Source organism: Aethina tumida, chromosome 1 (assembly GCF_024364675.1).
Source record: "Aethina tumida isolate Nest 87 chromosome 1, icAetTumi1.1, whole genome shotgun sequence".
Classification (NCBI taxonomy): Eukaryota; Metazoa; Arthropoda; class Insecta; order Coleoptera; family Nitidulidae; genus Aethina; species Aethina tumida.
In genome coordinates this window covers 7220706-7237367 of record NC_065435.1, presented here as the reverse complement: position 1 = coordinate 7237367, position 16662 = coordinate 7220706, and the positions used below count along the sequence as shown (strand labels likewise).

The following is a 16662-nucleotide window of genomic DNA, read 5'->3' as shown; positions in this document are numbered from 1 at the left end:
ATAAACCTAGAAACAGCTCTTAGGAAGAGACTCAGGCATAAAAACTTTCATTTCTACATATCAATGATGAGTATTTTTCATGATTATGTTGCGACTCGTTAAATTATCTATAGTTAGTAAGTTAATGATAAAATTTCCTAAAGTTTTGAGATATTTAATAATATCATCTGTGAAGCAAAGAGGACGGAACTGAAATTTGTAAATATTTTGTATTAAATATCTCGAAAATCAGAAATATCGTTATATTTTATATGTAGATAATTTAATATATTAAAAAATTATATATTTTTTTCCACAGGACAGGTCAATTGTAAATTAAAACATTTATTAATATCTAAATTTATAAATTTATGAAACGACTTTTGAGAAAAGACACATACTCAAAAACTTTCGTTTCTTCATCGAACATGAGAATTTTTATAATATTAACATTTTTCATTATTATTTAATTCAATTCTAATTTTGTGATACATTAAATTTTCTTTATCTGAGATTTGAAGATATTTCTGATAAATTTCGAGATATTTAATAGTTTCATCTAGGAAGTAAAGAGGGCGTAATTGAAGTTTGTAAATATCATCTATTACATATCTCGAAAATCAGAAATATCGTTATATTTTAGCTGAAAATAATTTAATAAACCACAAATAATATATTTTGGGAATTCTTTATTTTTTTCCAGGACAGGTCAATTGTTAATTTAAACATTCATTAATACATAAGCTTATAAATTTGTGAAAAGATTCTTAAGAAAAGACACAGACACAAAAACTTTCTTCATAAAATATGAGTATTTTTATAATATTAACATTTTTAATTATTATTTTCTTCAATTTTAACTATATAATAGATTAAATTATCTTTAGCTAAAACGTGAAGATATTTCTGATAAATTTCGAGATATTTAATAATTTCATCAGAGAAATTTGTAAATATCATGTATTAAATATATTGAAAATCTGAAATATCGTTATATCTCAGCTGTAGATAATTCAATATACTACAAATTATATATTTTTGAAATCCTTATTTTTTTCCAAAATTATAAAAATTGATTTGAATGTTTTTGAAATAAGATATTACAATTATTATTTCGAAATTTTCAATGGTTATATCTTGTCTATAGATATTTTAATATACTACAAATTATATATCTTTGGAATCCTTATTTTTTCCCAAAATATTATTCATTTGGATGGTTTTGAAATAAAATATTACAATTATTATCTCGAAATTTTTAATGTGTTATATCCTGGCTATAGATAATTTAATATACTACAAATTATATATTTTTGGAATCCTTATTTTTCCCAAAATTTTAAAAATTCATTTGAATGGTTTTGAAATAAAATATTATTATCTCAAAATTTTTAATGCGACATAAGTAAAGAATTGTTTGTAAAAAATTTTTGGTCATAAAAAAATTAAATAAAAATGTCAATTTTCGTAAATATTTTTGATGTTAACAACCACAAAAACCACATTAATTTATATTAATTATTTCATTCTTTATAGAGTAAAATTTATGATATTAGAATTTGCAAATATTTTAGACAATTATTTTATTACTTTTTTTGTGAACGTGTCCACAAATTTTATAATTTCCAAAGAAATGCGGTCCCCCAGTTAATTATCGGCGTTAATTAACCATAAACAGGTCAATTTTAAATTTAAACCTTCATTAATGTCTAAATTTATGAATTTATGGGTCATTTTTTCCCTTTAGAAATTTTATTTTCTTTACGACATTTAAAAAGAATACCACAGAAATTTTTATGCTGAAGTATTTTAATTAGTTTATCTACTAAATGACCAGGTCTGACCTTTTCCAAAAAAATTCGTGTGTAATCTAATTTGAAAAGTCAAATTTTTGTACAACTATGAATGTGTAAACAAAACAAAATATTCAAAACGGACTGATTAAAATTAATTTATGCAAATGGAAGTGTGTACCTATTAATTGAACTACAGAAACTTGGTGTTGGTGTTTTATTAAAATATAAACAAACATGTTATTATTATTAGTTTCCGCATTTATTGGCAAAAATGTGAGGCAAGTAAATTTTACGTTTATTTTACATTAACTTCAAAATTCCTCTTACACAGTCTGTAAATGACATTTTAAATGAACATCGGAGATTGTGTGGAAATTAGTTAATCTTCGGTCATTTTACGTTCCTAATTTTATCTATTTTAATTATATTAAATCCAAATATTGAGAAACGTACGACCTTAACACATCAAATTCTTAAGCGCATTCTTCGAGGATTAATCACAATAAGAATGCATTTAACATTTACCAGATTCTTGAATTACACAGAGACACGCTGAGATCATAAATCTTTGGAAAAATATGCGATGTTATTTACATAATTTTAGAGGAAAATTACACAGTTATACATATACAGTGTAAATAAAAGATACGGATTAACAGAGCAAACATCGAACGCATTTCCGTCCAATATTTGAAACAATCTTAGAACAAATACAAACACGTAATTCCTATTTATCGCTCTCGAGATGGATTTCATGCATTCCATATAACGCTCTGATTTGTATGTCATGACGATTTTATGATTTTTCAATGCTTTCACGTCTGCAAAACTGTACGGGGACCCGATCGAATTAGAATAATGCGTGGAATTCTGCTTCAGCGCCCTTTAATTTTTTATTTTCGTTGTCACTTTGACCGGCCACAAATTTATTCCGATTGTTTGATTAATTTTTAAATTGCGAATAAATTTTTTTTGCAGTCTGAACGTTGAACAATAAAATTGTACATTGAACCAAACAATTTTACAAGTAATTATTGTCGAGTGTCAGAGTGCAAAAAGTGTAAATAACCACTGTCAACATAAATACGTACTTTATTTTACAATTTGTCGGTTCCTGGACCACAATCACATCTTTTAGTACGAACAAATTTTTAGCACCCAATCAATAATATTTACGTGTCACCGTTCACAAAATCAATGGAACCACCGTACGCACAGAAAGTGTTAAAATGTCACCGACTATACAACAATCTATGTGGTACACCGTGACATCCGCAGCAGCTTCATGGTAGGTACTGGTACTAATGGTCGATGGTCGATGGTCGATGGTACTGTGGTACGCGGAGAATTGGCTGGATCCGTCCAATGAGCATAGGTCGCCACCATACGAACACCGATGGTACTGACTAACAGTTCTTTGCGGCTTTGATACTATTCGTACAATGCATCGGCTAAGTACTCTTCGCGAAATAGACTAAGTGTTTACTGGAGGTTTTTATCAATTTTTCACAGTGGTAATTGTTTAAAATAATATGAGATATTTTAAACAAACATTTTACGTCAGTATTAATGACAGGTTTTTCCATTTTAATGAATATATTTATTTTGTTTAGGACTTAAAGAGAAATTAATTTATAAATAAATGGCTTTAATCTTATATAAAAAAACATAATGTTCTAAATACAAGATGTTACTTAAAATTTTTAGTATTTTTTAGTTAATATTTTATAATTTTTGACTCCACAAAACTTATAAATATTATTTTTAAGTCTTGTTTACATATTTAAGTTCAAATTCACAAATTTGATTACAAAAGAAATTGTAATCAAATTTTATGAAAAATGTATAATTATTGTGAAAAATACTGCGTAATTTTTTTAAAAATCTGACACCTTATAAATATAAATGATTATCAAATATTGTCAGTTACTTATGGTTCAGTAATTTGCCAAAAAAATGTTTAAAAGTTACTTGGCAAAGTTTGATCCATTTAGTAGAAATCACCCTGAGTTTATAATATATACAAAAATTATACAAAAAAGTAAAAAGAATGGTTTGTGATTCAAAGTATGTGTTCCAAACTTCAATCCTTAATTTAAAAAAAAATAATAATTATTTATATTTTTATTCTATTAGTTGTATAATTTAATTTAGGCAAGTCTATTTATATTAAAATTAATCGAGAACAATTTTATGTATTTTTTATTTACAACTGGTTGTGGTTAGTTAATAATGCATAAATAATTATGTTTATATAACAATAATTTATAGAAATTCCAGACTGAATTAAATGCGTTCTATTTTTAGAATCGTTGGGACTTTATAAAGAAATATTTGTATATCTTAATTTGAGAAATAATGCACAGAAATAAATATATCAATAAAAATAAAGTAAATATTTAGGAACAGTTTTTAAATATTTAAACAATTAATTATATAATTTTCTTAATAAAATATTTGTATAAAATTTAGGCATATATTTATATTTATATAACAATAATTTGTACTAATTTTAGACTAAATAAAAATTTTACAAAATAATCAGGACTATGTAAAAAGCTTTATTTTTCAATTTACATATTTATTTATATTCCTTGTAACTTAATTAAAAAAAATAAGGACACAAAATGTGAAATTTTCAATTATATTTTTATAATATTTATCAAAATAAAGTAAATATTTCGAAACGGTGTTTTAAATATTTAAACAATTGAATTATAGAATTGCCTTAATAATATATTTCAATAAAGGTATTAGGTAAATATTTTTCACTAGGTAATTGTGGTTAGTCAACAATAAACAAATATTCTGACTTATTAGATACGTTTGAATTTATTTTTAAAAACTATTTAAAAAGCTTTATTTTTCAATTTACACAATTTTTGATTTGACATGGGAAAGAGAAATAAAACACTGGAAAATTTGTGTAATTTAAAAAATGGAATCGAAGAATAATAAAAACTAAATGTACAAATATTTATGATCATAAAATAAAAAAAATCAAAACTAAGTAAATAAATATAATATAAATAAATATTCTCGACCCCCCAATTTCTACACCCTTGGTTAAAAATTAAACTAGAATTATAATATACTTTAAAAATAAATTATTATTCCTTCCTACTCATCATAAGAGTACTTTTTAAATATTGGCTTGAAAAGCTTTATTTTTCAATGTATACTATATTTTTTATATCTATAGACAAATTATAGACAAAAAAAAAGCGGGAAAATTGACATTATTGAAAAGTGCACAAACAAATTTTAAAAGCGCCTTTTTTCAAACCACATAAATATATCAAAAAAAAAGTGGAATCCAAAGGGTAACGATAAGTGAATAGAATACACCACTAGATAATATTTACACAATATTTTTTATACCTTATAAATAAATTATATACAAAACGAAAAAAAGGCGGGAAAATTGACATTCCTAAAAAGTGTATAAAAAAATTCTAAAAATGCCTTTTTTCAAAATACAGAAATTTATCAAAAAAGTAAAATCCAAAGTATAACGATAACTGAATATCCTACTAGATTTATACAATATTTTTTATACAAATTACTCCCAAAAAAAGTCGGAAACGTTTTTATTCTAGAATCACTAGATAATATTCGTCCTGAGATTGGTAGCTATCAAATTTCATAAAAATATATATCTTTACAATGAAAAATTATAATTTCCTTAAGGGTTTTTTTATATTGTTTCTGTTAATCATGTTCTGAAAAACTGAAAACAATTTTTAAGATAAATATAAAATTTTTTAGTACTCTAGGACTGATAATTTGTTTTTAGTACAAATATACACTACGATTTAAAAGAATTCAGGTAAATAATAAACAAATATAAACACGAAATAATATAAAGGATAGTATTAGTATAACGTTACTTTTAAACAAGAAAATGTTGTATAAAAGGTTAAAGCTTAACATTTTATTAAAAGCTTGCGACTAGTGTAATGTGGGTTGCGTGATAAGAGGAGGATGCTATATTAAGGGGCTAGTTGTTTTAACTTTTTATAGAATATGAAAATTATTTATTTCATTATAATCTATAATTTACTTTAAAATTTATAATAGTATTTTAAATAATTTCAATCATTCATTAGTAGTTAATTAATAAACTAATCTAAAATCTATATCTATATTGTTTTGTTTGTTGTTCATTTCAAATAATATCATTATTTTTATATTTTAAATGTTTATTATTTAAATAAATAAACATATTAAACATGATACACTGTATATATGTATATACCTCTACAGAAATCTGGTATCTATAATTTTGACGCAATGCTGCCAAACTCAAGTTAGCTAGTTCCCTGACAAAGATAAATTAAACCGGTAAAAATAATGAAAAACCATGCAAAATAATCACGTTAAACCCAGTAATTTTACCTAGGTAATGTGCATGTTACATCAGCATTAACACAAATTCCCAAAAAATTAAATACCGGAGTAGCATTTATTTTTGACATTAGACATCGCTTTTCAATGGAGATGAGCAGTGCTAATAACATGTAGAGAGCTTTCAAAGCTTTGGTCACACTAATCGAAAACAAATTCAAAAATCAAGTGTTTCTTTGATCCAGGCACCGTTGTACGTCGTCCGAAAAAAAATGAATGACTCGAGCTTCATTGAACTCGTCGTGAAACAAACGTGTCGACGTTCCTCGTACGATTCGGAGATGGGTTCACGCCAATCCACCGAGGATTCATCCAGCATTTACTCGTTAGACTTCCTGAAAAAACTGTACGACAAACCCCGCGACAACCTGCACAAAATCCTGAAGGTCTGTCCCGCACTTTTGCATATTTGTTTACACAACAACGATCCAATTGGATACACTTTTTTAGATACCCGAGCCCGGTTTCAATGGAGTTGGTGTTAAATTCGGTAACGGGGTGAGCGTAGATATGAATAGAGCCGAGAAAGAGACTTTCCTGGAGTTTCTTAACAAGGTTAAAGAGCTGGCACCTCCCAAGTCGAAATACTGGCTTGATGTGCAGCATTACGTTTATTATGTTTATAGGAAGTTTGCCACTGATAATCCAGATTCTAACAGTGAAATCATACCAGATGAATTCACTACTGAATTAAGAAGTTTTATTAAGTTGTAAGTCACCTTTTAATCTTGGGTATTACCTATTTTATTTTGATTTTTTTTGTTTTAAGACTGGTTGATGATGATGAAAGTCAATTTTTCATACGGTTATATGCTCTGGTTAAGGAGTTCTGTGTATTTGCTCAATACAACTTTACAAATGTTTGTAAAAACCCTTCTTTAAAGAGTGAGTTTACCTTCAACTATTGTGTGTATGTGTTGCTCACTGCGTTTTCTTTTTAGTTCTATTTTATTACTATGAAGCCATGTTGTCTGCTGCAAAGAGTATAAGTGAAACATTACCTGAATTTGAAGCACTGCTAAGGAAGAACTATTCGATTTGCTGGATTGATTTCAACAATAGTATTTTTATAAACCACTTTTTTGAAGCTGAAGCTGTACAGAAGAAAATAGAAGAGGAATTTGGGGTAAAATTAATAGAATTATTGTGTGTTCACTAAGTTATTGATTTTTTATAGGCCAATCCTGATCCAGAGGTTCAAAAGATGTACCAAATTCTACACAATTTGAAGAATTTGTGGTCCACCGAGCAGACCAGATTAACCCAGTTAATGTAAGTCAACTTTATTTTGAGAGTAGAGTAGTAGATCCTTATGTCTAAAATTCACAGATCCAATGTTTAAAGTGTACGAACATCCTTGGACAGCTTAATGACCCTTACACACTTTTATGTAGTGGTGAGCATTCCAGCTCAACCTCTTGAACCATATTGATAAGTTTTGATCATACTGTTGACTGGTACAAATGATCTATTTGGCTCTTACTTTTGGTGTGAATCCAAATTATCCAGCTGGATCAGTTGAGCTGATGGCTGGCTTTTAATTTTATGTCATTAATTGTTTACAAAACTGTCAAATTAAATGTTTGAAGTTTTGGTGACGGTATGTCAAAGTACCTGTCAACAAATAAATTTTTCACACTGAGTTGTAACTTATAATAACAAAATTATGTACAATGGCCTAAAACTTTATGGTAATGAAACAAATTCCTTTTAGTGAATCTTCTATTTTGGATGTAACATCAGAAGACTATGACACAGAAATGGCAATGTTCGAGGAGCACCGGAAGCTTTTGTCGCATAACTTCTGGATAGATCGTCCGAAAGATTTGTAAGTGAACAAGCCCCATTCGTTTATTCACGTCTAAATTAATGGTTGTATTTCAGAAAAGACGGTTTAGATTTGTCCCGCTTGGACCATCAGTTGTTCAGGATTGTGTGGGATAAAAAGTTTCAAAGTCCACCTTCAATAATTGACAGGAACGGACGTTGCATCTGTGAAGAATGTCTGATAGCCAAATATCAGTTGCTTTTCGAGGAAGAAATGTCGGAAGCGTTCGTTTTGAATGGGGCTAAAACCACCTTTTGTAGGAAGTGTGGAATACTCGTCAATTTCGATTGTTTCATACCTCACGTAAAAAGTAACTAATTCCAACAATTATTGTTATTAGTTTGTCACACTTAAATCTTTTTGCAGATCATCCGGAGCATCGAAAACTCTTTGGAAGCGCAAATCTCTCTAAAATTATATCGGAAAAGCTCGATTTAGTGAATAATATTAGTGAACAATTATCTCTGACTTCGTTGGAGGAGGAAATTTTAAGGGACATTGAGAAAACGCCGGTCGTAACACATAGACAGATGCCCGAAATCGAAAAGGCCAAAGTACTCGAGGAATTCCTGAAACACAGAAAAGACAGCCCCTCAAGTAAAGCGGAAGTACTCAACAAGAACGCTAGGAATTTTATCAAAATTAAAAAGGATATTTTTAACAATGGGACGGGGTTTACGTTTAAACACAGCTCAAGGTAAACCACTAAATTAAATTATAACCACAATTTAATTCGAGAATTGATTTCAGCTCAATTAAAAAGCCTGACTCGCCACGAGACGACTCCAAGTTGCGGGAGCTGTTGAAGAACGGCAAGTACGTAAGAAGTTCCATACAAATATTCCCCTCTCCAAATTGCTAAACGTTTCAGGAACAGCATTAACACGCAGGTGTGCTCGAAGGAGGTGCACTGCAAGCACACGTGGAAACACGAGGACGAACCGAAACCGGAGCCGAAGAAGGGATGCAAGGGTACCTGTGACCACCACAAGGAGTCCAAGAAGTGCGATTGCACTTACTGCGAAGTTTTCGGCACTGTAAGTGACTCAAACTTTAAGTTAGTTCTTTTTTTCACCGTTTTGATTGCAGGCTGCGTCGTCGCACACCCACAAGAAAAGCGAACTGCGTGACAAGCTGAGGATACGGTTGCATCAGCGACGAGAAAAACGTACCAAGGACACGACGTTCAAGTCCACCACAGTGACGCCCACTCCGGCTAAGCCCCAGGTTGTGCGGTTTATATCTAATTGGTTTGTTTCTAAGACCTTTGTTGTGTTTTAAACCAGGTGACGAAGGTGGTGAGTAACAAAGTGGAGGAGCGGGTGCCGCCTCCGACGGCCGGTGTCACCAGCCCAGCGCCCATCGTCCAAGTTTCAAATCCATCTCCCGATTTGACCAACGACGACATCCACGGTCTCCTAAACTACATCGAGGGCAACACGAACATTGATAAGCTGGCGATAGCGCAGAAGAAGGCGGCCAAAAAGGAACGGCAACGGAAGAAGAAGGAGGAGGAGCGGCGGAAGATCGAGGAGGAGGAGCGTAGGAAGCAGGAGGAGGAGAGACGCAAAGAGGAGGAGAGGAAACGGGCCGAAGAACTAGCCAAGCAACTTGAAGAGAAGGCCAAACAAAAATCGCTTAACAATCAAAGTAGGAAATCACCCAGTAACTAGTTTCAGTAGTTAATTGTTGTGGTTTACAGGTAAGAAAGAAAGGAAACGTAACAGGAAGCTGGCGGAAGCTGCGAAGGCACAAGCTGACGTGCTGGAGGAAACGATTCCGGCAATGGTGACGATAAAGAGGGTGACGGAGAACGGTAACAGTCAACCGACCGTAACGATAACACTCAAGGGTTCGACTCCGGATCAGGATAAATTGTTGTACACGCTGGTGAACGGAACGGAAACTGAAAGCAAACAAATACCTCAGCCTGAGACCAACAACAAAAGTGACAAACAACGAAAAACGGAAGCAGCAGCTCCTGCAACAAAGAAGAAGACCAAGAAGAACAAGGTGGAGCCTCCAGTCCAACCTCAACCTAGCAAAAATACGAACACACCAACGATTATAACGAAGGAGTTGAAGGTCACGTTGGCTTTGGATCCCAGTAACAAAAAGAGCGAGAATAAGAAGCAAAACAAGGTGAAGAATGACGTGGTCACTTCTGCGTCGAAACCAGTTAGGTGTAACGAAAAGAAGGAACAAGAAGTCAATTTGCCAATGCTGAAACTGCCTCCAGGTAAGACTTTTACTTCTTCTAAAGTCAATTCAAATTTTGCCTATTTCTACTATGTTTTTGATTGTTGCATTCTAATTGCTTGATTTAGGTATAACGATAACGAAAGTAGAAGGTCCGATTTCGAACCGAACCTACAAAGCAACCAACCTCCAGGACCAACCTCCAAGTTCAACAATAAACGTTGGAAAGTCGGGAGTGATCGTCGTGGACACCGAAAAACTTATCCAACAAAATTGCTCGTCCGAAGCCCCGGCCAAGAAGAAAAGCAGACGTAAGAAGAAAAAGGCGGCGCCAGAAGCCGTCTCCTCCACGTCCGGCAGTCAAATGATAACTCTAAAAAATCCGATATTCCAAAACGTGAACAAACCCCCGGAAACCGAACGTAGCAACATGAGCAACAACGAATGCGCACCCGCTGCCATTTTCACCAGCGAAAACGGCATGGTCACCATCCGGAGTTCGAGGCTGCAACAGTCGTTGAACAGTGGCAACGGTCCACCGAACGGGATCATAACGTCGATGCCCATGCCAATGCCCGTGTCGTCGGCGCTCTCCGATTTGAAGCCCATAATCGGGAAGGACGTGTCGGGTAAAAATAATTTCGTGAAGCCGGTTGAGCCGGCCGCAAAACTGTCGACGTTCAATGCCCAGGAGATCCTGTCCGGCTTGCCGGGCATTGAGATAACGAAAGTGGACAAACGCTCCAAGAAGCAGGACCAGGACGCCAATAAGTCGGCGTCGAGCTCTTCGTCCTGCCAGACGGCTCAAGTCTCCATCATACCTGCAACGAACGGTGACAACAAGTTCATTTTGGACAAAGACGATTGGACGTACGGTAATTATTATTGTGTTTGTCTTGGTGGTGTTTAAGGATTGATTTTTATTTTTTAGACAGCGTGTTTACGCCAAAGGATATTTTAGATGACATGGACGCCGAGGAGAGAGAACTGGAAGCATTCAAACGGTTTTGCCAACAGTCCGTGCCGCCAAAACGAAAAGAAAAAGTCGCTCATTTAAACGTTAAAGATATTGTTTTAAAGAAGAAAAACGATGCAAGCTGCGTCTAAAATCCGATTAATTTGAGTTTCAGTTTTTCATTTTTTATTTTATATTATAAAACTCTTGTGATAAATTACGTTGACCACTGATTTACATTTTTATGATTACAAATACAAATGAAATCATTACTCATGCGTTTTATTTACTATAAAAGAATTATTAATTAATTAATTTTCATAAAAAAAAATAAGTTTTGATAGGGAAAATGACTAGTTTTTACAGACAGATTTTAATAAGAATACAACGTTCACGGGTACGCCCACCCCGACTAAGCCTCAGGTTGTACAGTTTATATCCATCTAATTGGTTGGTTTCTAAGACCTGTGCTTTAAACCAAGTGACGAACGTGGTGAGCAACAAAGTGTAGGAACAAGTGCCGCTTCCGACTACCGGTGTCACCAGCCCGGCGCCCGGGCCGAAGAACTAGCAACTTGAAGTTTATGCAAGAAAATTACCTAGTAATCATTTTGTCTATGGAATAATTACTCATTCGTTTTATTTACTTTCAATCAATTTTCATAAACAAAAAAAAAAGGAAAACATATTTTGATTGGAAAAATCTTAAGAGATATTTAGTTATTTTAAATAATATTAATGTTCTAGTATTAGTTTCAATATAAAAGATTTGATTAAAAGAGATTTGGTTAAGCAGTAAAAATGATATCTATAAATTTAATATATATTTATTTATATCTATCGTTTACCGCAACTCGTCCTTATTTATCTTAACCTTAAAAGCTGCGTTTGACAATAAAACCTACGCTGACAAATAAAGCAAAATTAGTTAAACTAATCGTGAGTGATCTTAAACATATAGCCACAGATTAATTATATTTGTATTTTATCAAATAGAAATTATAGGAAACTGCACAGTTATCGTCCCGCCCCCGTAAAGGTACAATAATTAATAATTTTGATATCAAACCACTGTTCTAAGTATTGGCGGGGTGAAACAATTATTGCAAGTGTCATCATCGTGGACGGACGTGTTCTTGTCTCCCAATGTCTGAAAAGTCTGGTAACCAATTTAAGAAACCCCAGCCTCAATTTTTTTATAAACGAAATTATATCAGAATGCCTAAGGGAGGCAATTCAAATTCGGTGAGTATTATATTTATTTTCGATATGTAAACTTAAATATGTAATGGCGATTTCCACCTTCGTTTATTTAATATGTGTTCAGCTAAGTTAAGGTATTGTTAATATACTAAATAAAACCAAATACGAGACAGACAGAGAAATTTGTAGATCTAAAAGATTCAAGGTATATTCCAATAAAAAAATAATTTTTTAAGTTCAAAGCAGGATTTACCATTTTTATTTTGTTTCCATTTCTTGTTTATTTATATTTTTTGTTTGTAAACAAAACCACATATGAGACAAACAAAATTTTTTATCTATTCTATAAAATATATTTGTAGATCTAAAACATTCAAGGTATATTTTATAAAACATTAATTTTCAAAGTTCAAAGCAGGATTTACCATTTTTATTTTGTTTTCATTTCTTGTTTATTTATATTTTTTGTTACTATATTATAAATAAAACCAAATATGAGACAGACAGAATTTTTCAACTATTCTATAAAATATATTTGTAGATCTAATCCATTCAAGGTATATTTTAATAAAACATTAATTTATAAGTTCTAAGCAGGATTTACCATTTTTATTTTGTTTCCATTTCTTGTTTATTTATATTTTTTATTACTATATTATAAATAAAACCAAATATGAGACAGAGAATTTTTTAACTATTCTATAAAATATATTTTTAGATCTAAAACATTCAAGGTATATTTTAATAAAACATTAATTTATAATTTCTAAGCAGGATTTACCATTTTTATTTTGTTTCCATTTCTTGTTTATTTATATTTTTGTTACTATATTATAAATAAAACCAAATATGAGACAGACAGAGAATTTTTTAACTATTCTATAAAATATATTTGTAGATCTAAAACATTCAAGTTATATTCCAATATAAAATTAATTTTTAAGTTCAATGCAGGATTTACCATTTTTATTTTGTTTCCCTTTCTTGTTTATTTATATTTTTTGTTACTATATTGATTTAATTAATAATTATTTTTTTTAAATAGCTAGTTTAAGAGTAATTATTTTAGTTTAAGAGTTACAACATAATTTCCAAAATAAAGGAGTCTCAAGCAAAAGGAGTTAAGGAAAAAAAATCTGAAGAACGAGTATTTTGTATTGAAGTGCCCCCTAATAATAAAAATGGGAATGACAAAGAAAATGAACTAGATATTGTTGAAGAAATAAACCTGATTAGTGATGAAGAAGCACCAGATCATTTTAATGAAATTGGAGAAAATAGGACAGAGAGTCATACTCTAGGAGAAGTACCCCTTAAGGATATGAATGGCAATTGCAAGGAAAATGAACCACATGCTGTTGAACAAATAAGCCTGCTTATTGATGAGGAAACTCTAAATAATATTAATAAAAAAGGAAAAAAATTGGAAGCTCCAAGAGGACGAGTGTCTTGTGATAAAAGGCCAATCAAAGATAAAAATATCAACGACAAGGAAAATCAACCACCTGTTATTGAAGAAATAAGCCTGCTGAGTGATGAAGAAACAACAAATCATTCCATTAACAAAAAACAAAAGAAAACATTGAAAATTATTAACTTTACATCAGGACAATCCCGTAAAGGGGAGGAGAATATAAGAGATTCAAATACGAAAAAGCAAGGTATAAGACTTGAAGAAGGTAAAGTTTGAAATTTTAAACATATTTTAATTGTTTTAGATGGTGTAGCTTCATTATTCAAGACTAACGCCATATCGGTTAATATATTACCGAAAAGTTCTACAAGTATAGTTCCAGCAAAGACCTCAAGACTTATTGATGCACTTGCATTAGAAACAACGCAAGGCAAGGAAGGCTGTACAGTAGGACAGAAGAAACATCTAGGAGAGGATTTATACAATGAAAAAATAAATTCACTTGGTAAAATAATATTAATATTTATTTAAACAATGTTTAAAATATTTTATTACTTGCTATCAATAAAATTTTCACAAATTTTATTCAATCAATAATTGATTTCAGATTACATAGCTCAGCTTCGTGAAAGGCCAGAGTTAAAAATTTGTGTGGTGTCGAAGACTAAAAAGCAAATAGAAATTGAAAAACCGCAGGAACAAGCGGCGAATGATCGGGCCCAAATTTCTCAGGAACCAAATGAAACCAAAAAGGCACATACACAGGAAAAAGGACGTATTTTGAGCAACATTATAAATGGTAACTCACAATATGTTAGTATACAAGGAAAGCTGTATCGAGTATTAAGGATTATGAAGGGACCGAATAAACTTAATGAACGCAACGGTGGCATTTCTCAAAAAGATCCTATTGATAACGAAAAGAATGATTGTTATATAGTTAACGACACCTTGCCTAAAAAAGGTAACAATAAAAATTGTCAAAAACGAAAGAGGTTGTTAACAGATACTAACTCTGCTAATGCTAAGAAAACAAAGTCTCATCGAAATGACTCGACTCCTAAGAATAGAGCAGCAATAAACAGCTCCTCCAAGGACAGCAAGAAATCCCAGGAACAGGACTGCTCTGTTGTATTGGACATCTCTGATGATTTTCCCAACACCGTCTCGCAGAATGATAAACATGATGGACTAGCAGGTGATATCACAGACAATTCCATGCCCCTGAATGCTAGGAAAACAAGGTCTCACCGAAATAAAACTTCCAAGCATAAGGCAACAATAAACAGCTCCTCCAAGGACAGCAAGAAATCCCAGGAACAGGACTCCTGTATAGTATTGGACATCTCTGATGATTTACCCAACACCGTCTCGCAGAATGATAAACATGATGATCTAGCAGGCGATACCACAGCCAATTCCATGCCCTTAAATGCTAGGAATACAAACTCTCAAGAACTGACGTGTGTTCCAAGCAAGACCTCTGATGACCGAAATGGATCTTCTCAGAAAACGTTAATTTTAAACAGGTTCTGCAATGATTGGCAGAATTTCCAGAAACGAAACTTGTATCAATTATTGGATATCTCTGAAAATATTACCAACACTGTCTCTGAGAATGATCAATATTGTGAACTAATGGTTGAAATCACACATGGTTCCGTAGATAAAGAACATATCGCTGCAGGCGACTCCATACCTGTAAATAATCAAGAACTGGCGTCAGGTTTAAGTGAGGCTGCTTGTGACCAAAATGAGACTTCTCAGAAAAAGTTAACAGTAAACAGCTCCTCCAAGGATGGCGAGAAATCCCAGGACCAAGAAGGGTCTGTGGTATCGGACATCCCTCATTCTCGTGATGTCACCAACAACGTCCCTCTGAGGGATGAACAAAATAAACTAGCCGGTATTTTGACATTTCGTTCCGTATTGAAGAAATATTTCGGAGCAGGAGACTCTGAGTCTCAAACTGCTGGGAACTCGAACTCTCAAGACTTGTCGTGCGTTTTGAGAAAGTGCTTTGATGACCAAAATAAGATTTCTAAGAAAAATTTAACAATAAACAGCTCTTTTAGAGACAGCAAGGACTGCTCTGAGGTATCGAACATTTCTCGCCCTGATGATTTTACTAAGAATGATGACCACGATAAACCAGCGACTGAAATCACAGGTCGGAACGGGGAACAAAAAGAAGAAATGGGTAAATTAAGACGTAGTGGACGAATAAAGCACAAAACAACTTGCGTTTTGTCTTGTTGCAGCGACAAAAAGAAACAAAGGAACAAAGTGTCCTTAAGAAAGAAAGTAAACCCTAAAATGGAGAAAACCGACAACTTACTCAGCAACAATAAGCAGAAGAAAAAAGAATTCTGTAAGGCTCTTAATAATATTAGCGACGTAATGCGTAATACATTAACTTTTTACTCCGATGATGAGACTCTACAGTGCAATTCACCTTTACGCGAAGAGGAAAACCCATTTCGCCGGCTATTTAATTCCCCTGTTAACCTTATCAATCTGGATCAACCAGAGGACAACATTTCTAATATTGACGTTATCGATGACCCAGACAAGGGTAGTAAATTGTAAGTATTATTTATTGTTTATATTTCATTCTGGTCATAATCTTTTGTTTTCAGAATAAGCCATTCAGAGAAGTCTGAAAGTTCCTGAAACTACTTTTGAAAGTATTTGAGTTTTGTGTTTTGTATTATCTAATTCAAGTCGGTGGATTTCTTTGATGTGTTCATAGAATAATTGTTGGATTTTTTTAATAAATAAAAATATATCAAAGTAACTTCAAGTTATTTTTATAAAAATTGATAACTGAAGCATTATAGGTTCAATATTAATATATTAATGCTTCAATTAGATTTAATAA

The 16662-nt window shown here is 32.0% G+C and overlaps 3 protein-coding genes across 7 annotated transcripts in view; 2 read left to right on the top strand and 1 right to left on the bottom strand.

The window, feature by feature from the left end:
- LOC109608356 (uncharacterized) overlaps window positions 1-3228 on the bottom strand; it is a 33223-nt gene extending 29995 nt beyond the window's left edge. Inside the window, exon 1 of the mRNA XM_020024780.2 lies at window positions 2867-3228. The gene's annotated coding sequence lies outside the window, so the exon portion shown is untranslated. The remainder of the gene's footprint in view (window positions 1-2866) is intronic.
- Window positions 3229-6073: 2845 nt separating this feature from the next.
- On the top strand, window positions 6074-11436 carry LOC109608344 (axoneme-associated protein mst101(2)). 5 transcript variants are annotated; one of them, XM_049970692.1, is made up of 16 exons: window positions 6074-6177; window positions 6368-6568; window positions 6633-6892; window positions 6952-7067; window positions 7124-7308; window positions 7360-7454; window positions 7897-8010; window positions 8067-8320; window positions 8377-8707; window positions 8761-8826; window positions 8888-9047; window positions 9100-9240; window positions 9297-9660; window positions 9713-10249; window positions 10338-11084; window positions 11141-11436. In XM_049970692.1, exons 2-16 carry the CDS (start codon window positions 6395-6397, stop codon window positions 11314-11316), a joined length of 3720 nt encoding a protein of 1239 aa, XP_049826649.1. In that variant the 5' UTR covers window positions 6074-6177; window positions 6368-6394; the 3' UTR covers window positions 11317-11436. The 5 variants fall into 5 exon arrangements, with proteins under 5 accessions (XP_049826649.1, XP_049826647.1, XP_049826646.1 ...); XM_049970690.1 differs by having other exon boundaries at window positions 6113-6153; window positions 9100-9237; XM_049970689.1 differs by having other exon boundaries at window positions 6113-6153.
- A 946-nt stretch (window positions 11437-12382) lies between these two features.
- On the top strand, window positions 12383-16511 carry LOC126264313 (uncharacterized). Its single transcript, XM_049961714.1, has 5 exons — window positions 12383-12409; window positions 13437-14028; window positions 14086-14223; window positions 14389-16366; window positions 16421-16511. The coding sequence occupies exons 1-5, from the start codon at window positions 12383-12385 to the stop codon at window positions 16452-16454; spliced, it is 2769 nt and encodes a 922-aa protein (XP_049817671.1). The 3' UTR covers window positions 16455-16511.
- The last annotated feature ends 151 nt before the right edge of the window (window positions 16512-16662 follow it).